This window comes from Symphalangus syndactylus, chromosome 11 (genome assembly GCF_028878055.3).
Source record: "Symphalangus syndactylus isolate Jambi chromosome 11, NHGRI_mSymSyn1-v2.1_pri, whole genome shotgun sequence".
NCBI lineage: Eukaryota > Metazoa > Chordata > Mammalia > Primates > Hylobatidae > Symphalangus > Symphalangus syndactylus.
The window spans coordinates 54,150,669-54,172,012 of NC_072433.2; the positions used below are offsets into that span (position 1 = coordinate 54,150,669).

General features: G+C 51.3%; 1 protein-coding gene across 3 annotated transcripts in view; it reads right to left on the reverse strand.

Annotated features, from left to right (window-relative positions):
- ITGAL (integrin subunit alpha L) overlaps positions 1-21,344 on the reverse strand; it is a 53,469-nt gene that overhangs the window by 8,493 nt on the left and 23,632 nt on the right. For 2 of the 3 annotated variants that reach the window (XM_055298804.2, XM_055298805.2), the window contains 12 exons: positions 20,603-20,800; positions 20,331-20,461; positions 17,735-17,895; positions 17,480-17,631; positions 12,457-12,546; positions 11,117-11,170; positions 10,955-11,028; positions 9,549-9,690; positions 4,202-4,312; positions 3,713-3,792; positions 3,537-3,623; positions 827-902 (listed from right to left, as the gene is read on the reverse strand). In XM_055298804.2, coding sequence (XP_055154779.1) covers positions 827-902; positions 3,537-3,623; positions 3,713-3,792; positions 4,202-4,312; positions 9,549-9,690; positions 10,955-11,028; positions 11,117-11,170; positions 12,457-12,546; positions 17,480-17,631; positions 17,735-17,895; positions 20,331-20,461; positions 20,603-20,800 — 1,356 coding nt within the window. Of the gene's footprint in view, positions 1-826; positions 903-3,536; positions 3,624-3,712; positions 3,793-4,201; positions 4,313-9,548; positions 9,691-10,954; positions 11,029-11,116; positions 11,174-12,456; positions 12,547-17,479; positions 17,632-17,734; positions 17,896-20,330; positions 20,462-20,602; positions 20,801-21,344 lie in introns of all 3 variants that reach the window. The other variant, XM_055298803.2, reaches the window with a different exon arrangement.

Consider the following 21,344-nt stretch of genomic DNA (forward strand, 5'->3'; position numbering starts at 1 on the left):
GCTGAGGTGGGTGGATCACTTTAAGTCAGGAGTTCCAGACCAGCCTGGCCTACAGGGCGAAACTCCTTCTCTACAAAAAATACAAAAATTAGCTGGGCATAGGGCCAGGCATGGTGGCTCACGCCTGTAATCCCAGCACTTTGGGAGGCCGAGGCGGGAAGATCACGAGGTCAGGAGTTCAAGATCAGCCTGGCCAACATGGTGAAACCCCATCTCTACTAAAAATACAAAAATTAGCCGGGCGTGGTGGTGTGTGCCTGTAATCCCAGCTACTTGGGAGGCTGAGGCAGGAGAACTGCTTGAACTCAGGAGGCGGAGGTTGCAGTGAGCCGAGACCATGCCACTGCCCTCCAGCCTGGGCGACAGAGTGAGACTCTGTCTCAAAAAAAAAAAAAAAAAATTAGCTGGGCATGGTGGTGGATGCCTGTAATCTCAGCTACTTGGGATGCTGAGACTGAAGAATTGCTTGAACTTGGGAGGCAGAGTTTGCAGTGAGCCGAGACTGTGCCGCTGCACTCAAGCCTGGGTAACAGAGCAAAGAATAGTAGCTCATTCAATGTCATTATGAAAAAGTAGGTTCTCTCTCAGTGTCCTCCTTGCTCTCAAGTCCTGTGATGTTGAAATAATGTATCCAGTGGCAGAAAGGAGTTAGCATATGCTGCTGCTGGAAGCCTGTAAGTGGAGGCTGTGATGCTCTAGAGAAAGGATTATTGAACAGGTGGATGGCTAGGATGAGGACTGTGTCTACTTGGTGCCTGCATCCTCAGTCCCCAGGATAAGGAATGAATGTGTGACCTATAAGGACCTTCCACACTGGGGTTCATACCTGGTAGATGTGCTTGACTTGGTGGATCTTGGGGCCTTTGGGGGTGAAACTGACATAGAGTGTGGAGTTTTCCTGGCTGCGGAGAGAGAAGGGCAGCAATGGAAGAACGAAGTGACAGCAACCTGGGCTCCAGGAAGCTTCTGAGCGCCCAGCCACTGCGCTAGGAACTGCACAGATACCATCTCATTCAATCCCTACCACAACCTGCTCTTTCCCAGAAACTAAGGCTCCTGGACAGGGCGAGCCTCTTGTCCGAAGCCCCACAGTGGAGAGACAGGACTGGAGCCCAGGGAGGCGTGTCCAGTGGAGGCTATGTCCTCCCCACTGCGCGCCACCTCACCAGTGTCTCCACTGTCTCCACTGTCCTCTGGGCCCTGCTCATCTCCTAGATGATCATATCCGCTGCTGATGCCCTTAACACCCATCCTTCCAACACACACTGCTGGGTGACCTTCCCAACATCACTCTCTAGTCCTGCCACTCACCTGCTCAGCACTGGCCAATGGCCCCCTACTGCGAGGGAGGGTCAGGTCCGAAGCCTCCCATGTCCAGGCTGTCTCCCCACTGCTCCCCTGCACACACCCGCCCTTGGCTAATCCTGCCCAATACCTGTCCCCCAGGTCTGCCCCACTGCTTCCTCCTTCCTTGCCTTTGTCTGGGCCATGGTCTCTGATGAGGACACCTGGGTTCCTTTTTAGCTCTTCCCCTAATGGCCTCATCCTCCAGACCCCAGTCCAAGCTGCACTTTCTCCACAAACCCTTCCATTTCTCCCCCAACCCACACTCACCTTTCCTGGCTCTAATTTCACGTCAGTATCATACTGTGTGGCATTGATGTTCAAAAGCACTGGAGGCCAGGCGCGGTGGCTCACGCCTGTAATCCCAGCACTTTGGGAGGCTGAGGCAGGCAGATCACCTGAGATCAGGAGTTCGAGACCAGCCTGGCCAACATGGTGAAACCTCGTCTCTACTAAAAATACAAAAATTAGCTGGACATGGTGGCAGGCACTTGTAGTCCCAGCTACTCGGGAGGCTGAGGCAGGAGAATTGCTTGAACCCGAGAGGAGGAGGTTGCAGTGAGCCAAGATTGTGCAACTGCACTCCAGCCTGGACAACAGAGTGAGACTCTCTTAAAAAATAAAAAAATTTAAAAAGCGCTAGACACCTGAGCTCAGACACTGTCCCTGTCCTTCTCTGTCCTTCTGTAACTGAGCCAACTGGAAAAAGCCACTCGACTTTGAGTTTCCTTTTTTTTTTTTTCCAGACAGGGTCCCACTCTGTCACTCAGACTGGAGTGCAGTGGCGTGATCTCAGCTCACTGCAACCTCCTCCACCCGGGTTCAAGCAATTCTCCTGCCTCAGCCTCCCGAGTAGCTGGGATTATAGGTGTCTGCCACAACACCGAGCTAATTTTTGTATTTTTAGTAGAGACAAGGTTTCACCGTATTGACCAGGCTGGTCTTGAATTCCTGACCTCAAGTGATCCACCCACCTTGGCCTCCCAAAGTACTAGGATTACAGGTGTGAGCCACCGTGCCTGGCCAAGTTTCCTTTTCAATAAGCAAGAAGACCTGTAACAGGTTTTTTTGAAATAGCAAAAAACTGACATAACTCCCTCCATTTTTGTTGAAGAAGTCTTTGCCCATTCCTGCCCATAGGCTAGGATGATTTTAGAGCACTGAGATAACATGCAAAAACAGCAATCATGTAGTTTTTAAAACTAAGTCTGGCATTAAGGGGGACGTATGTAAACAACTAACTATGTTTTGTTAAAGATTTATAGAAGCACTGTGATCTGACCAAGGACCAGAAGTTCCCAACCTCCTTGTATCCTCTCTGGTGCCCGGATGTCTGTGCTAAGTTACCTCTTGATCTCAACCCCTTTCTCTTCCCCCTACCCTTAACATTAAAGATGGTCCTTTAGAACACTAGTTCTCTATCTTCTCAATTGCCTTGCTTTCCAGATAAACCTGCCTTTCCTCCCACCAGCTCTTGCCTCTTAAGTCTGGCTTTCAAGTAACAAGCAGCCAGACCAGCGTTCAGTTACGAACCCAACTAGTGATCCCCATGGTTCCTTCCTGCTACTGCGTTCTGAGAGTCACTGACTCTGTGTGTGCATGAGTTTGGGCTCTCCCACTTGACTGTAAGCTCCCTGAGGGCAAGGGGTATTGTGATAACTTTTCTCCTATCTCTCCTGGCATTATCGGCCCCCAGGAGGGGAGAGAATCTAGGGTGACGGAAACAGTCAGGAGCTTGGCTGGGCCTTTGGAGTCAGACAGGCTGAAGCTCAGACCCTGGCTTTAGTACTTCCAGCTATTGGACCTTGGGTAAGTGCTGGCCTTCTCTGAGCCTCAGCCTGTTCATTGGTAAAATGGAGAGAGGCACAGCTGCCTCACAGAGGTGCTGAGGGCTCCAGGCAATGTCAGCAACTGTGCAGTGCAGCTGGCCCTCAGTCTGATATAAAATCAGTGTTCAATGAGCTTTTTCTTCCATCAGTAAATGCTGATCCTTCCCTGAGCTCTTCCAGGGCCGTCACATTTTGGAATGTTGAAAACTTTTGGGGTTGTGGTTGGAATCAGTTCTAATTACCCCAGGGGGCTCTAGGAAAGGAAGGAGGTTCAGAAGGAGAGCCCCAGGGGCAAAGTCGGGGCCCTGGGTTGGGAGACTGCAGTGGGAGGAGAGGGTTGGCTGTCTGCTGGGAAGGACTTACTCCTGGATGAGGACGTTGATGGGGTACAGGATGGGAATGATGGTAGTGGCCGAGTTGTCCTCCAGGAGGCCTGAGTCCTCATTGTTACTGCATTGGGGCAAGGAAGAGGCCAGTGTTAGGAGAAGGGCTTGGCCAGGTCTGAGACTATGGCAGGGATGTGGGCGGGGCCTGCTCACCAGGTCACATTGGCGTGCAACTCAACTGAGTCCCCCCAGGAGCTGTTTACCACAGTATTAAATATCATCTGCAGAGCAACCTGGCAGGAAAGGAGAGGGCAATGGAAATGGAAGGGGCATGAGGAGCAGCCTCACGGCCCCCACATCCAATCACCATCATCTCAGGGACCCCTTATCAAGTGCTCACTGCACCCCAAGCACTGAGCTAGGATTCTACCCATTGCAAAGATGAGGCAACCAAGGCTCCAGGCGGTTAAGTCATGTCTATAAGGTCACAAAATGAATAACCCAATCCCAGCTTTGCCTGATTCCAAAGTCCAGGCTCTCAAACACGATACAAAACAGATTCGCATACATTTCTCTTGGGTAGGGGCAAGGTACACCCTTCCTGACAATCACCTGCTCCCCCCTCCTCAGCCAAGAGCTCCCTGCCCTCCACCAGCTCAGGGCCCCTAGGCTGCTTGGTCCCTGGAGACTTGAAGCACTCACCGAGTGGCCTGCTTTGAAGATGGGAGAGCTCACATTGCAAGATAATGCCCTGGACAGAAACTTGGACTCTTCAGGAAGCTCCTCGCAGCTCACAGGTATCTGGCTATGGGGCTGGGAGTGAAAGGAGGAAACAAGTTTGTTAATGTTCAAGTTTCCCCCAGAGGCCACCAGCCCTCCTGGCCTACCTCCCCCAGGGGCTCTGTCCCTGTCATGGAAACTTCTCAGCGGGAAAGGGCCCAAGAATCAGGGCTGCAGACAGAGGCTTAGTACAAAATAGTCACTGCAAGGCCAGGTAAGGTAGCTCACACTTGAAATCCCAGCACTTTGGGAGGCTGAGGTGGGAGGATTACTTGAGGCCAGGAGTTCGAGATCAGCCTAGGCAACAGTGAGACCCCATCTCTACAAAAAAAAAAAAAAAAAATTTTTTTTTTTAAATAAATATAGTATCTTACTCTGTTGCTCAGGCTTGAGTGCAATGGTGCGATCTCCGCTCACTGCAACCTCTGACTCCCAGGCTCAAGCAATCCTCCTGCCTCAGCCTCCCGAGTAGCTGGGACTACAGGGATGTACCACCATGTCCAGCTAATTTTTGTATTTTTAGTAGAGATGGAGTCTCTGTACGTCACTCAGGCTGCTCTTGAACTCCTGGGCTCAAGAGATCTGCCTGCCTTGGCCTAACAATGTGCTGGGATTACAAGTGTAAGCCTCTGTACCTGGCCTACAAAAAATTTTTAAAAATGAGCTGAGCGCTTCCCTTTCTTTCCCTCCCTCCCTCCCTCTCCCTCTCCCTCTCCCTCTCTCTCTCTCTCTCTCTCTCTCTCTCTCTCTCTCTCTCTCTCTCTTTCTTTCTTTCTTTCCCTCTCTGGCCCAGGCTACAATCTACTCGGCTTGCTGCTGCCCACGCCGCGGACTGCCTGGGACTGCCGGCGCGCGCGACCCCTGCCTGCCTTTTCTCCTTTGGATGCAGGCACGCGTTCGCCATCTTGGCCACGCTGGTCGCCAGCTCCTGACGCCGAGTGCTCTGCCCGCCTCAGCCTCCCGAGGTACTGGGACTACAGACGGAGTCTCGCTCACCCAGTGCTCAGTGTTGCCCGGGCTGGAGTGCGGTGGCGTGGTCTGGCCTCGCGGCAGCCTCTACCCCCCGGCCGCCTGCCTTGGCCTGCCAGGGTGCTGGGATTGCAACCCCTGCCCGGCCGCCGCCCCATCTGGAAAGTGGGGAGCGCCTCTGCCCGGCCGCCCCGTCTGGGAGGTGAGGAGCACCTCTGCCCGGCCGCCCCGTCTGGGAAGTGAGGAGCGCCTCTGCCCGGCCGCCCCGTCTGGGAAGTGAGGAGCGCCTCTGCCCGTCTGCCCAGCCACCCACCGACTGGGAAGTGAGGAGCGCCTCTGCCCGGCCACCCACCGTCTGGGAAGTGAGGAGCGCCTCTGCCCGGCCACCCACCGTCTGGGAAGTGAGGAGCGCCTCTGCCCGGCCACCCACCGACTGGGAAGTGAGGAGCGCCTCTGCCCGGCCACCCACCGTCTGGGAAGTGAGGAGCGCCTCTGCCCGGCCACCCACCGTCTGGGAAGTGAGGAGCGCCTCTGCCCGGCCACCCACCGTCTGGGAAGTGAGGAGCGCCTCTGCCCGGCCACCCACCGTCTGGGAAGTGAGGAGCGCCTCTGCCCGGCCGCCCCGTCCGGGAAGAAGTGAGGAGCGCCTCTGCCCGGCCGCCCCGTCCGGGAAGAAGTGAGGAGCGCCTCTGCCCGGCCGCCCCGTCCGGGAAGAAGTGAGGAGCGCCTCTGCCCGGCCGCCCCGTCCGGGAAGAAGTGAGGAGCGCCTCTGCCCGGCCGCCCCGTCCGGGAAGAAGTGAGGAGCGCCTCTGCCCGGCCGCCCCGTCCGGGAAGAAGTGAGGAGCGCCTCTGCCCGGCCGCCCCGTCCGGGAAGAAGTGAGGAGCGCCTCTGCCCGGCCGCCCCGTCGGGAAGAAGTGAGGAGCGCCTCTGCCCGGCCGCCCCGTCCGGGAAGAAGTGAGGAGCGCCTCTGCCCGGCCGCCCCGTCTGGGAGGTGAGGAGCGCCTCTGCCCGGCCACCCATCGTCTGGGAGGTGAGGAGCGCCTCTGCCCGGCCACCCATCGTCTGAGAAGTGAGGAGCGCCTCTGCCCGGCCACCCATCGTCTGGGAAGTGGGGAGCGCCTCTGCCCGACCACCCATCGTCTGGGAAGTGAGGAGCGCCTCTGCCTGGCCACCTATCGTCTGGGAAGAAGTGAGGAGCGTCTCTGCCTGGCCGCCCCGTCTGGGAAGTGAGGAGCCCCTCTGCCCGGCCGCCCCGTGTCTGGGTAGAAGTGAGGAGCTCCTCTGCCTGGCCGCTCCGTCTGGGAGGTCTACCACGGAGGCCAGAAGCAATGTGGGGGCTGGACGTGGTGGCTCACGCCTGTGGTCCCGGCACTCTGGGGGGTGAGGCGGGTTGATCACTTTGGGCTAGGAGTTCGAGACCAGTCTGGCCAACTTGGCGAAACATGAAGAATACAACAGACAAACCAACCAACCAACTCAATGACAACAAAACAGGTCTACCCTGGAGTCATACTCTAATTTTTTCTATTTTCCTCCCTTTCTGATCCTTTATCCCACTTTCTTTTTCTTCCTCTTCCTTCTCCCTCTTCTTTGTCAAATAGAGGATTGAGTTATTATCACTGATCCATATAAAGTCCCTCTCTCATTTATTTTAACTCCCACCCCCATTTCTATTCCCCGACTTCCCATGTGCAACCTTCCTAATATGTTTGATACGCATCTTTTTGTTTGTATGTATTTTTAGAAAATGTTTATTGTTTTTGTATGCAAAAAAAATTAATTAAAAAAAAAAAAAATGAGCTGAGCATAGTGGGGCATGCCTGTTGTCCCAGCTATTAGGCAGGAGAATCACTTGAGCCCAGGAGTTTGAGGCTGCAGTGGGCTGTGCTTACGCCACTACACTTTAGCCTGGGCAACAGAGTGAGACCTTATCTCAAAAATAAAAGTTGGGTGTAGGGGGGTAATTGCAACACTATTTATAATACTGAAAAACTGGAAGTGCTCAAACAGGTCAAAGAGATAACAACGGCTCAGTAAAGTGTGGTACAATCAAAGAAGAGACTATTGTGAAGTTTTTAAAATGCCACTACCTCTATACATTCAGTAACCATTTAAAAAATGAGCCTGATCCTGGACTAAGCATCATTAAACCATTAATCTTCATCCCAATTTTGTAAAGGATGGATTTCAGTCTCAGACTCGGAAGGAAACAGATAAGGAAATAGAGGTTCAGGGAGGCTAAGGGACTTTCCCAAGGTGTCCTAACTGGGTAACAGTAGGGATCTGTAAGAACTTGAACACAGAACTGTTTGACTCCAGTTATTTTCTCTCTCTCTCTCTTTTTTGAGATGGAGTCTTGCTGTTGTCACCCAGGCTAGAGTGCAGTAGAGTGATCTTGGCTCACTGAACATCCACCTCCTGGGTTCAAGTGATTCTCCTGCCTCAACCTCCCAAGCAGCTGGGATTACAGCCACATGCTACCACACCCAGCTAATTTTTGTATTTTTAGTAGAGATGGGGTTTCACCACGTTGCCCCGTCCGGTTTTGAACTCATGACCTCAGATGATCTGCCCACCTCAGCCTCCCAAAGTACTGGGATTACAGGCGTGAGCCACCACACCCAGCCCAGTTTTTGTTTTTTTTTTTTTTCCCTGAGACAAGGTCTCGCTCTGTCGCCCAAGCTGGAGGGCAATGTTGTAATCATAGCTCACTGCAGCCTCAAACTCCTGGACTCCAGCGATCCACCCACCTTAGCCTCCTGAGTAGCAGGACTACAGGCACACCCCACCACACCTGGCTAATTATTTAATTTTGTGTAGAGACAGAGTCTTGCTCTGTTGCCCAGGCTAGAGTGCATTGGCATGATCATAGATCACTGCGGCCTCGAACTCTTGGGCTTAAGCACTTCTCCACCTCAGCCCCTGAGGTAGCTGGAATTGCAGGTGCGCACCACCACATCCAGCAAAGAAGAGTTTAATGTTGCTGTATAAGAATAATTCGGTTGGGGGCCGGGCGCGGTGGCTCACGCTTGTAATCCCAGCACTTTGGGAGGCCGAGGCGGGTGGATCACGAGGTCAGGAGATCGAGACCACAGTGAAACCCCGTCTCTACTAAAAATACAAAAAAAAATTAGCCGGGTGTGGTGGCGGGCGCCTGTAGTCCCAGCTACTCGGAGAGGCTGAGGCAGGAGAATGGCGTGAACCCGGGAGGCGGAGCTTGCAGTGAGCCGAGATCGGGCCACTGCACTCCAGCCTGGGTGATAGAGCAAGACTCCATCTCAAAAAAAAAAAAAAAAAAAAAAAAAAGAATAATTCGGTTGGGTGCAGTGGCTCACACCTGTAATCCCAGCACTTTGGGAGGCTGAGGCGGGCAGATCACCTGAGGTCAGGAGTTCAAGACCAGCCTGGCCAACATGGTGAAACCCCATCTGTACTAAAAATATAAAAATTAGCTGGGCGTGGTGGCAGGCGCCTGTAATCCCAGCTACTCGGGAGGCTGAGGAAGGAGAATCACTTGAACCCGGGAGGCAGAGGTTGCAGTGAGCCAAGATCGCGCCATTGCAGTTTAGCCTTGGGGACAAGAGCAAGACTTCGTCTCAAAAAAAAAAAAAATAGGCTTGGCGCCGTGGCTCACGCCTGTAATCCCAGCACTTTGGGAGGCTGAGGCAGGCGGATCATGAGGTCAGGAGCTCGAGACCATCCTGGCTAACACAGTGAAACCCCTCTTCTACTAAAAATACAAAAATTAGCCAGGCATGGTGGTGGGCACCTGTAGTCCCAGCTACTCGGGAGGCTGGGGCAGGAGAATGGCGTGAACCCGGGAGGCGGAGCTTGCAGTGAGCCAAGATCGCGCCACTACACGCCAGCCTGGGTGACAGAGCGAGATTCCGTCTCAAAAAAAAAAAAAAAAAAAACGATTCTCCTGCCTCAGCCTCCCTAGTAGCTGGGATTACAGGCACACACCACCACACCTGGCTAATTTTTGTATCTTTTTTAGTAGAGACAGGGTTTCACCATGTTGGCCAGGCTGGTCTCAAACTCCCGACCTCAGGTGATCCGCCCGCCTTGGCCTCCCAAAGTGTTGGGATTACAGGTGTGAGCCACCGCACCTAGCCTGAGAGGGTAAACCTTGTACCTCAGATCATACAGCTCGAGGCTGGGAACCCAGATATGACCCTAAGACCCCTGTCCACCCGTGGCTGCCCACGTGTTCAGGCTGTCCTGGCTGCCTGGGGCTCAAAGAAGGGGGCAGTGTTTGCGGAACGGATGCCCACAGGCAGGCACTGTCCTCTCACCCACCTTCAGCATCTCCACCTTGCGGAAGGAGAGTCCCCGGGGGAAGTGCAGGTCCAGATGGACCCAGTAAGCATCTTCTTCCAAGTTACTCAGGCTCAGCTCCACAGAGAGGCTGGCAAAGGCAGTTAGACGCAGGGCTCTGGATCTGTGGGGGATAATCAGGGAAAAGTTAGGGGCCAAGATGGAGGAGGGAGGATCAGGGTGGGGAATATCAGAACTGAGGGATCTGGTGGGCCAGAAAGAAATAAATCAAAACCAATCATCTTTTATGCTCAGTTTTTTTTTTTTTTTTGAGACGGAGTCTCGCTCTGTCACCCAGGCTGGAGTGCAGTGGTGCGATCTCGGCTCACTGCAAGCTCTGCCTCCCGGGTTCACGCTGTTCTCCTGCCTCAGTCTCCCGAGTAGCTGGGACTACAGGCGCCCACCACCATGCCCGGCTAATTTTTTTTTTTTGTATTTTTAGTAGAGATGGAGTTTCACTGTGTTAGCCAGGATGGTCTCAATCTCCTGACCTCGTGATCCACCCGCCTCGGCCTCTCAAAGTGCTGGGATTACAGGTGTGAGCCACCACCCCCGGCCTTTTTTTTTTTTCTCTTTTTTGAGACAGAATCTCACTCTGTAGCCCAGGCTGGAGTGCAATGGCACAGTCTCGGCTTACTGCAACCTCTACCTCCAGAGTTCAAGCAATTCTCCTGCCTCAGCCTCCCAAGTAGCTGGGATTACAGGCATGCATCACCATGCCCAGCTAAGTTTTGTATTTTCAGTAGAGACGGGGCTTCACCATGTTGGCCAGGCTGGTCTCCAACTCCTGACCTCAGGTGATCTGCCTGCCTTGGCCTCCCAAAGTGCTGGGATTATAGGCATGAGCCGCCGCACCCAGCGGTGCTCAGACTTTCAGTTTTACAATTCTTGCAATCTCATTTACTGCTGACTGATAGGAGTTCCATGAGGGATTTGCTTTTTATTTTATTTATTTATTTTATTTACTTTTTATTTTTTAGAGATAGGTCTTGCTCTGTCACCCAGGCTGGAGTGCAGTGGTGCTTACTGCAGCCTCGAACTCCTAGGCTCAAGCGATCCTCTTGCCTCAATCTCCCAAGTAGCTGGAATACAGGCATGAGCCACCACGCCCAGCGAATTTTTAAATTTTTTTTTAGCGACAGGGTCTTGCTATGTTTCCCAGGCTGGTCTTGAACTCTTAGCCTTAACCAATCTTCCCCCTTTGGTTGGCCTCCTGAAGTGCTGGGATTACAGGCATGAGCCCCTGAGTTCAGCCTTGAATGTCTCAGAAAAGGAAACTAAGGCCCAAGAGAGGGAAGTGGTGTCTCCAAATGACATATCTGGTGAGTGCAGCGGGGAGTCTTAAAATAGAGTGGATGGGAGGCTGGAGGGTGGGAGGCCTTACTGACCTTGCAGGAGAGAAGGACACTCTCAGGTTTGCCTCACACTTCTTGTCCTCCCCACAGTTCTTCTCAAAAGGGATCTGAAACGCCAAGAAGAAAGGAGTAAGAGGCTCAGATCAGGAGGGACTTGGCCCCAGGCCTCTCTGCCTGCCCCTCCTCCCCTCTTACCTCCCAGGTTTCTGAGTGCAGGGAGGGTCTCAGGATGGGCGGTATGTCCTTGCCCTGCTGAGCGAGGGGTAGTGGGCAGGATGGAGAGAGGAGAGATTAGCTGAGGCAGCAGACCTCATGAAGGAGAGCTGGAGAGGCAGCTCAACTGGGCTGGCTGTGGTTGGCCCTGCCCGAGAGCCAGCTGCCTTTCCAGGGCTGCCGCACTCTGCTGCCTCAGCCCACTGCCATTTGTGCAGTCTTACTCTGCTGGCAGCTCTTTTTTTTTTTTTTTTTTATTAAGACCGTCTTACTCTGTTGCCCAGGCTGGAGTGCAGTGGTGCAATCTCTGCTCACTGCAACCTCTGCCTCCTGGGTTCAAGCGATTCTTATGCCTCAGCCTCCTGAGTAGCTGGGATTACAGGCATCCACCACCACACCTGGCTAATTTTTTAAAAACATTTTTAGTAGAGATGAGTTTTCACCATGTTGGCCACGCTGGTCTCGGACTCCTGGTCTCAAGCAATCCACCCCCCTCAGCCTTCCAAAGTGCTGGGATTACAGGTGTGAGCCACCACACCCGCCGGCTCTTTTTTTTTTCTTCTTCTTTAGAGACAGGGTCTCGCATTGTTGCCTAGGCTGGAGTGCAGTGGTGCAATCATAGCTCAGTAGCTCACTGCAGCCTCAACCCTCTGGGCTCAAGTGATCCTCCCTGCTCAGGCTCCCAAGTAGCTGGGACTACAGGGGCGCACCATCACACCGACTAATTTTTTTTTTTTTTTGAGATGGAGTCTTTCTCTGTCCCCTAGGCTGGAGTGCAGTGGCGCAATCTCGGCTCACTGCAACCTCCACCTCCTGGGTTCACGCCATTCTCCTGCCTCAGCCTCCCGAGTAGCTGGGAATACAGGCGCCCGCCAACACGCCCGGCTAATTTTTTGTGTTTTTAGTAGAGACGGGGTTTCACCGTGTTAGCCAGGATGGTCTCGATCTCCTGACCTCGTGATCCACCCACCTCAGCCTCCCAAAGTGCTGGGATTACAGGCTTGAGCCACTGCGCCCGGCTACACACCGACTAATTTTTTATGTTTTGTAGAAAGGGAGTCCCACTATGTTGCCCAGGCTGGTCTCAAACTTCTGGCCTCAAGTGCACCATCACAGCCGACTAATCTTTGTATTTTTAGTAGAGATGGGGTTTCACCATGTTGGCCAGGCTGGTCTCGAACCCCTGACCTCAAGTGATCCACCCACTTCAGCCTCCCAAAGTGCTGGGATTACAGGACTGAGCTGCCTGGCCATGGGCGGCTCTTCTTGCCAAACGGATTTCTCTGATAAACTCCCCACCATCCCTAGCCATCTCTTCTTACCGCCCTTTGGTCCCTCGGTGTCCCTTCCTCCTCCCAAAGAGAGAAATTCAGGGAAACATTGATGGGGGAGATGAGGTCTTGAACACATACCTGAGGGTGATAAGAATACAGCCTATATCATGAATATAACCTTTACCACACTTCCGATTAGACGTATACCTTGTCAGCATTTTACAAGTGATGAAATTCTGGTAGTTCTTTGTCTAAGACCCTACCAGTATTGAAAATCCATTGACTACATAGCAGGTGTGTATAGAACACCCAGGGGGCTTCTCAGTAGTTATCATCCCTGAGCCCCAGTTCCCCAGCAGACATCACTAATCAATCCCAGCACTTTTTCCCCCACTGTGTCCTAACTGAAGCCCCTGAATTTTGACCTAAGCAGCCATTATCAAAGTTTGCATAAGAAAATTTCAGAATAACTAGAATATCCTAGTTCTAGAATTTTGTTCCTTGAGAATAGGGCTGGGTCTTAGTCATTTGTTATTACCAATGCCTGATACTGGCATTTCGTAGGTACTCAAATTGTTTTTCACCTGAAGGTTCTACTAAGCCTAAGAGGTAGGTATTATTACCCCAACATTTAAAATAAGGAAAATGAGCTCTCCCTTCCTTCCTTTTCTTTCTTCTCTTTTCCTTCCTTCCCTCTTTCTTGCTTTCTTCTTTTCTTTTCTTCTTTCTTCTTTTCCCTCCCTCCCTCCCCCCCTTCCTCCCTCCTCCCCTTCCTCCCTCCCCCCGGCCTGCCTCCCTCCCTCCCTTCCTCCCTTGTCCTTCCTTCCTTCCCTTCGTTTTTTCTCTTTCTCTTTCATCCTCCCTCCTCCGCGCCCCTCTAGAAAAGAAAAAAAAGAAAATGAAAACTAAAAAGGTGGCACAATTGTCCTAAGAACTTGGAGTGACAGTCAAGATTTGAACCCAAATCTGTCCAAATCCAAAGTCCAGGATCTTTCCACCATGTCACACTGCTTTCTTTTCTGCATATTTATGTTTAAAATGTCTAAATCTTTTTTTTTTTGAGACGGAGTCTTGCTCTGTCGCCCAGGCTGGAGTGCAGTGGTGCAATCTTGGCTCACTGCAAGCTCCGCCTCCCAGGTTCACGCCATTCTCCTGCCTCAGCCTCTCCGAGTAGCTGGGACTACAGGCTACTACCATGCCCGGCTAATTTTTTGTATTTTTTAGTAGAGACGGGGTTTCACTGTGGTCTCGATCTCCTGACCTCGTGATCCGCCCGCCTCGGCCTCCCAAAGTGCTGGAATTACAAGCATGAGCCACTGCGCCTGGCCCTAAAATGTCTAAATCTTATAAGAGGTGGAATGAGAGTAGGCAGAGGGGCACTGAGTAGAAGTTTGAATGAAATAGAGGGTGAGTCGATAATTGAAACTGGGTGATGAGGACCTGGGGATTCATTAAACGATTTTTTTCTAGTTTTGTATGATTCACATTCCCATAATAAAAAGTTTAAAACAGGCTGGGCGCAGTGGCTTACACCTGTAATCCCAGCACTTTGGAAGGCCGAGGTGGGTGGATCACCTGAGGTCAGGAGTTTGAGACCAGCCTGGCCAGCATGGTGAAACCCCGTCTCTATTAAAAATACAAAAATTAGCCGGGCATGGTGGTGCACGCCTATAATCCCAGCTACTTGGTAGGATGCAGTAGGAGAATTACTTGAATCCAGGAGGCAGAGGCTGCAGTGAGCCCAAATCATAATAATGCATGCATTCTAGCCTGGGCAACACAGTGAGACTCCATCTCAAAAAAAAAAAAAGTTTAAAACAAACTTCAAATTCTTATGTCCCAATCCTATACTGTCTTATATGAATTTTTTTTTTTTTTTTTTTTTGAGACGGAGTTTCACTATCATTGCCTAGGCTGGAATGCAATGGCACGACCTTGGCTCACTGCAACCTCCGCCTCCTGGGTTCAAGTGATTCTCCTGCCTCAGCCTCCTGAGTATCTGGGGTTACAGGCTCCTGCCACCGCACCTGGCTAATTTTTTTCATTTTTAGTAGAGATGGGTTTTCACCATGTTGACCAGGCTGGTCTCGAACTCCTGACCTCAAGTGATCCACCCACCTCAGTCTCCCAAAGTGCTGGGATTACTGGCATGAGTCACCACGCCTGGCCGTTTATGAAATATTTAAAAGAACATAACAATTTGATATCAATCCCTTTCTTTTTTTTTTTTTTTTTTTGAGATGGAGTCTCACTCTGTCGCCCAGGCTGGAGTGCAGTGGCGCCATCTCGGCTCACTGCAAGCTCCACCTCCCGGGTTCACGCCATTCTCCTGCCTCAGCCTCCCAAGTAGCTGAGACTACAGGCACCCACCACCACGCCCAGCTAACTTTTTTGTATTTTTAGTAGAGACGGGGTTTCACGGTGTTAGCCAGGATGGTCTCAATCTCCTCACCTCGTGATCCGCCCACCTCGGCCTCCCAAAGTGCTGGGATTAGAGGCGTGAGCCACTGCGCCTGGCCATATTAATCCCATTTTTTTGACAGGATTGCCTATAAGCAACTGAATCTGGGTATTTCAACAGTTATTTAAACTTTATTTTTTTGGAGACAGAGTCTCATTCTGTTGCCCAGGCTGGAGTGCAGTGGCACAATCACAGCTCACTGCAACCTCCATCTCCTGGGTTCAAGCAATCCTCCTGCTTCAGCCTCCCAGGTAGCTGGGACTACAGGTGCACTCCACCAAGACTGGCTAATTTTTTTGTATTTTTTGTAGAGAAGGGGTCTCGCTATGTTGCCCAGGCTGGTGTTGAACTCCTAAGCTCAAGCGATCCACCTACTTCAGCCTCTCAAAGTGCTGGCATGAGCCACCGTGCCTGGCCTGTTTAAACTTTTTTAAAAACTTTTTTTCCCACGTGCCATACATGAGACTTAATTTAAAAACTTTAAAAAATACCCTAAGTTTTTCTGGGATGCATTATATGTACCTGGCAAATAACGACATACCATGATGATTGAATATTCTGTAAAAATTAAATATTTTAATATTTCTTTTTTTTTTTTTTTGAGATGGAGTTTCACTCTTGTTGCTCAGGCTGGAGTGCAATGGCACGATCTCGGCTCACTGCAACCTCCACCTCGTGGGTTCAAGTGATTTTCCTGCCTCAGCCTCCCACGTAGCTGGAATTACAGGCATGGGCCACCACGTCCAGCTAATTTTGTACTTTTTTTAGTAGAGATGGGGTTTGTCCATGTTGGCCAGGCTGGTCTTGAACTGCCAATTTCAGGTGATCTGCCCACCTTGGCATCCCAAAGTGCTGGTACTACAGGTATGAACCACCACGCCCAGCCAAATATTTTAATATTTCATAATTAAAAATTATGAAAGCTGTGTAGCAGCATTAATATATAATGTATGAAAAGAGTAGGGAAAAATAGTAACTACATTGCCATTGTAATCATGTTAAAAATGCCCATAAATATATTAAAAAGTAGAAGGTGCTGGGCACGGTGGCTCACGCCTGTAATTCCAGCACTTTTGGAGGCCAAGATAAGAGGATTACTTGACACCAGAGGTTTTAGACCAGCCTGGGCAACACAGCAAGACCCTGTCTCTACAAAAACTATTTTTTTTTTTTTGAGATGGAGTTTCACTCTTGTTGCCCAGGCTGGAGTGCAATGGCGCGATCCTGGCTCACTGCAACCTCTGCCTCCTGGGTTCAAGCAATTCTCCTGCCTCAGCCTCCCAAGTAGCTGGGATTACAGGCATGTGCCAACACACGCAGCTAATTTTGTATTTTTAGTAGAGATGGGGTTTCACCATGTTGGCCAGGCTGGTCTCAAACTCCTGACCTCAGGTGATCTGCCCACCTTGGCCTCCCAAAGTGCTGAGTCACCGTGCTTGGCCTATCAAAACATTTTGAAAAATTATCCAGATGTGGTGGTGCATGCCTGTAGTCCTAGCTACTCGGGAGGCTGAGGTGGGAGGATCATTTGCACCCAGAAGTTGGAGGCTACAGTGAGCCATGATTGCATTACTCCACTCCAGCCTGGACAATAGAGCAAGGCCCTGTCTCTAAAAAAATTTTTTTAATAAAATATTTAAAAAACTAAAAAACTAGAAGCAGCCAGGTGCAGTGGTCTGCACTTGTAGTCCCTGCTACTCAGGAAGCTGAGGCAAGAGAACCTCTTGAGGCCAGAAGTTAGAGTCCAGCCTGGGCAACACAGTAAGACCCCCATCTCTAAAAATATAAAATATGGCTGGGCGCAGTGGCTCATGCCTGTAATCCCAGCACTTTGGGAGGCTGAGGTAGGAGGATCACCTGAGGTCAGGAGTTTGAGACCAGCCTGGCCAACATGATGAAACCCCCAACTCTACTAAAAATACAAAAATTAGCTGGGCATGGTGGCACGCACCTGTAATCCCAGCTACTCGGGAGGCTGAGGCAGGAGAATCCCTTGAACCTGGGAGGTGGAGGCTGTAGTGAGCCAAGATCATGCCACTGCACTCCAGCCTGGGCGACAAGAGCGGAACTCTGTCTCAAATAAATAAATAAATAAATAATATAAAATAGGCCAGGAGCGATGGCTCATGCCTATAATCCCAGCACTTTGGGAGGCCAATGCAGGCAGATCACCCGAGGTCAGGAGTTCGAGACCAGCCTGACTAACATGGTGAAACCCTGTCTCTACTAAAAATACAAAGATTAGCTGGGCGTAGTGGCAGGTGCCTGTAATCCCAGGTACTTGGGAGACTGAGGCAGGAGACTTGCTTGAACCCGGGAGGCGGAGGTGGCTGTGAGCCGAGATCGTGCTGTAGTGAGTGAGACCATGCCACTGCACTACAGCCTGGGCGACAGAGCGAGACTCTGTGTCAAAATATGTGTATATATATATATAAAATTTTTAAAAAGCACTAGAAGAAAATATGCTAAGGGTGTTATTAATACCATTGCACAGGAGAGGAAGTGACAGCACAGAGGGATGGAAGTGACGTGTCACCCACTGGATAGAGACGGAGCTGAGCCTGCCCCTGCAGGTAGTTCATCCCAGAGCATTGGCGCTGGCTCCCTTACCGGGAAATGAAATGAGAAGTCAGCGCAGGACATGCTGGTGGTGACAGCTATGTTCCTTCTGAGTTCATGTCTCCCTCCTGGGAACAACCCTCGTCTTCTGGTCCGGTGGCCATCCAGCTGCAGAGTGTAAGTGAGATTGGCAACCAGGCGGCCTGGGCAGGGCAGAAAAGGCAAGAGTTGAATGGTGGGGGATCCCAGGCCATAAGCCTGGATTTGGGGCGGCAGCTGCCCTGGGAGCAGGAGGAGAGCTCTGACCTTGGAACTGGGGGATGAGAGACTTGATCTGGAAACAGATTGTGATATTAACTCCTTCTTTCATCTTGTTACTGGTTGAAAAGGAGCACTCCACTTCATGCACTGGGATCTCAGCTGGAGAGAAGGACATCAGGGTGACCACATCCACCACGGGCCGGGAGCTGCAGGGCAGAAGGCAACCAACTCTCTCCCTCCAACCCAACTGCACGTCCCCCCTCAGATGTGGGGCTCCCACCAGCCAAGCCAGAGAACTCTCCTTCCCTAAAGCAGACCTCAACATGTCACTGTCTCCTCTTAAGGAAAATAATAATGGTACTTTTTATTTATTTATTTTGAGATAGGGTCTCACCCTGTTGCCCAGGCTGGAGTGCAGTGGCATGATCACAGCTCACTACAGCCTCGGCCTCCCAGGCTCTAGTGATCCTCCCACCTCAGCCTCCCAAGGATCTGGGACCACAGGCATGTGCCACCACACCTGGCTAACTTTAAATAAATTTTTGTAGAGAAGGGATCTTCCTATGTTGTCCAGGGTGGTCTTGAACTCCTGAGCTCAAGCAATCCTCCTGGCTTGGGCTCCCAAAGTGCTGGGATTATAGGTGTGAGCCACCATGCCTGGCCAATAATGATGATAACTAATTAGGGCTCCCAGTTCATTCTAGCACTCTCCGACCCATTTTCCATGAAGAAGAGAAAGCTCTCAGGAAGAGAAATCATACTGAGTTACTTTCATGCTTATGCTTAAGCCTTCAGTGATGCTTGCATGAGTTTTATTATGTTTCATAATAAAGTCGCAGCTTTTGTTGTTGTTAGAGCCTTGCTTTGTTGCTCAGGCTGGAGTGCAGTGGTGCAGTCATAGCTCACTGCATCCTCACACTCCTGGCCTCCAGCAATCCTCTTGTCTCAGACTCCTGCGTAGCTGGGATTATGGGAGTGAGCCCCAGCGCCTGGCTCCTATTTATTTATTTTGTTTTTTGAGATCCACCTCTTGGGCTCAAGCAATTCTCCTGCCTCAGCCTCCCGAGTAGCTGGGATTACAGGTGCATGCCACCATGCCCAGCTAATTTTTGTATTTTTAGTAGAGATGGGGTTTCAACAGGTTGGCCAGGCTGGTCTTGAACTCCTGACCTCAAATGATCCACCCGCCTCCGCCTCTCAAAGTGCTGGATTACAGGCATGAGTCATTGCATCCGGCCTATTTATTATTTTTTTGTGATAGGATCTCACTCTGTCGCTCAGGCTGGAGTGCAGCGGCATGATCACAGCTCACTGCAACCTCAACCTCCCAGGCTCAAGTCATCCTCCTGCCTCAGCCTCCCAAGTAGCTGGGCCTACAGTCACGCACCACCATACCTGGCCAATTAAAAAAAAAAAGAAAAGGGCTGGGCACGGTGGCTCATTCTGTAATCCTAGCACTTTGGGAGGCCAAAATGGGCGGATCCCTTGAGGTCAGGAGTTCAAAACCAGCCTGGCCAACATGGCGAAACCCTGTCTCTACTAAAAATACAAAAAAATTAGCAGGGCATGGTGGTGCATGCCTGTGATCCCAGCTACTTGGGAGGCTGAGGCAGGAGAATCGCTTGAACCCAGGAGGTGGAGGTTGCAGTGAGCCAAGATTGCACCACTGCACTCTGGCCTGGGCAACAGTGCAAGACTCTCTCTCAAAAGAAAAAAAAGTACAGATCGTATCCCACTGTGTTGCCCAGGCTGGTCTCAAACTCTTGAGCTCAAGTAATCCTCATGCCACAGCCTCTCAAAGTGCTGGGATTACCCACATGAGCCACCACACCCTGTTAATCTTTTTTTTTTTTTTTTTGAGGCGGAGTCTCACTCTGTCACCCAGGCTGGAGTGCAGTGGCACGATCTCGGCTCACTGCAAGCTCCACCTCCCAGGTTCACACCATTCTCCTGCCTCAGCCTCCCGAGTAGCTGTGACTACAGGCGCCCGCCACCACGCCCGGCTAATTTTTTGTATTTTTAGTAGAGACGGTGTTTCACTGTGTTAGCCAGGATGGTCTCCATCTCCTGACCTCGTGATCAGCCCGCCTTGGACTTCCGAAGTGCTGGGATTAGAGGTGTGAGCCATTGCGCCCGGCTGCCACACCCTGCTAATTTTTAATTATATGTTTTCCAATATATAAGCTCTCTCTGGGATTACAGGTGTGAGCCACTGTGCCTGGCCTGGAAAACCACATATTAAAAAAATAAAAATTAGGCCATGCATAGTGGCTCCTGCCTGTAATTCCAGCACTCTGGGAGGCTGAGGAGAAAGCATAGTTTGAGACCAGGAGTTTGAGACCAGCTGGGGCAACATAGCAAGTCCCCATTGCTACCAAAAAAAAAAAAAAAAAAAAATTAGCCAGGTGTGGTGGCGAGCACCTGTAGTCCCAGCTACCCGGAAGGCTGAGGTGGGAGGATCACTGAAGCCCAGCAGTTCGAGGCTGCAGTGAGTTATGATCATGTCACTGCACTCCAGCCTGAGCAACAAAGAGAGACCCTGTCTCTAAAAAAAACCAAAATAAATAAATAAAATAAAATATAAACAAAACATAGGATAAGAACTGGGGTCATCAGGTGTGGCCCGGGAGCCCCATCTCACCTCAGCACGATCATCTGGCTCTCAGCCCCCACAGCCACATCTGCCAAGCCGTCCCCTTCAAGGTCCTTCACCCCATGGATGGAGCGTCCAAACCACCGAATTCCTGAGAGCACCTGGGTCCCTTCTATCCGCTGAAAGCAAGAAAGAAATTACCACTAAGCTGAGGAGAGGTAGGTTGGAGGGAGGGAAGGATCGGGCTGGGGAGTGGGGTCTGGGCTTGGGGGCTTAGGGCACCTGAGAATGGAGTGTGATTGGCAGGCAGCATACGTCACCTGACTTGGCTGGGGGCTAAGCCCCCCGTGCCTCCCATTGAAGATGTACACAGCCCCCTCCTCCTCCAGAGGGGCCCCCACAGCCACGTCCAGCAGCCCATCGCCGTTGATGTCTGTCAGAGCAGTGATGGCTTCTCCAAACCGCCCGAGTGGGTAGCCAGGGTCCCCCTGCAGCTCTGAGACTTCTTCAAACCCCAACTAGGAAGTGGCAAGAGACAGGTCACACCCGAGTCACTCAGCAAGCTGTCACAGAACAACTGAGTGAAGAATGCTAAAGAAACGTAAGATGGGGTCCCTCACAGAATGGGAATGGTGCTGTTAGACTAACCAGGGTTCAAGCCCCAGCCCAGCCTCTTACTGTCCTCTTACTGTGACCTTGTGGTTTCAGACATCCCCCTACTGAGCCTTGGGGTTTCCATTTATATATATACATTTTTTTGATAATTTTTTTTTGAGATGGAGTCTTGCTCTGTCGCACAGCTCACTACAGCCTCGAACTTCTGGGCTCAAGCGATCCTCCCACCTCAGCCTCCCAAATAGCTGGGACTACAGGCATGTACCACCACATCTGGCTAACTTTAAAATTTTAATTTATTTATTTTTATTTTTGTAGAAACAGGGTCTTGTCATGTTGCCCAGGCTGGTCTTGAACTCCTGGCTTCAAGCAATCATCTTGCCTCAGCCTCTCAAAGTGCTGGGATTACAGGCATGAGCCACTGCACCCCAGGGATTCTCATTTATA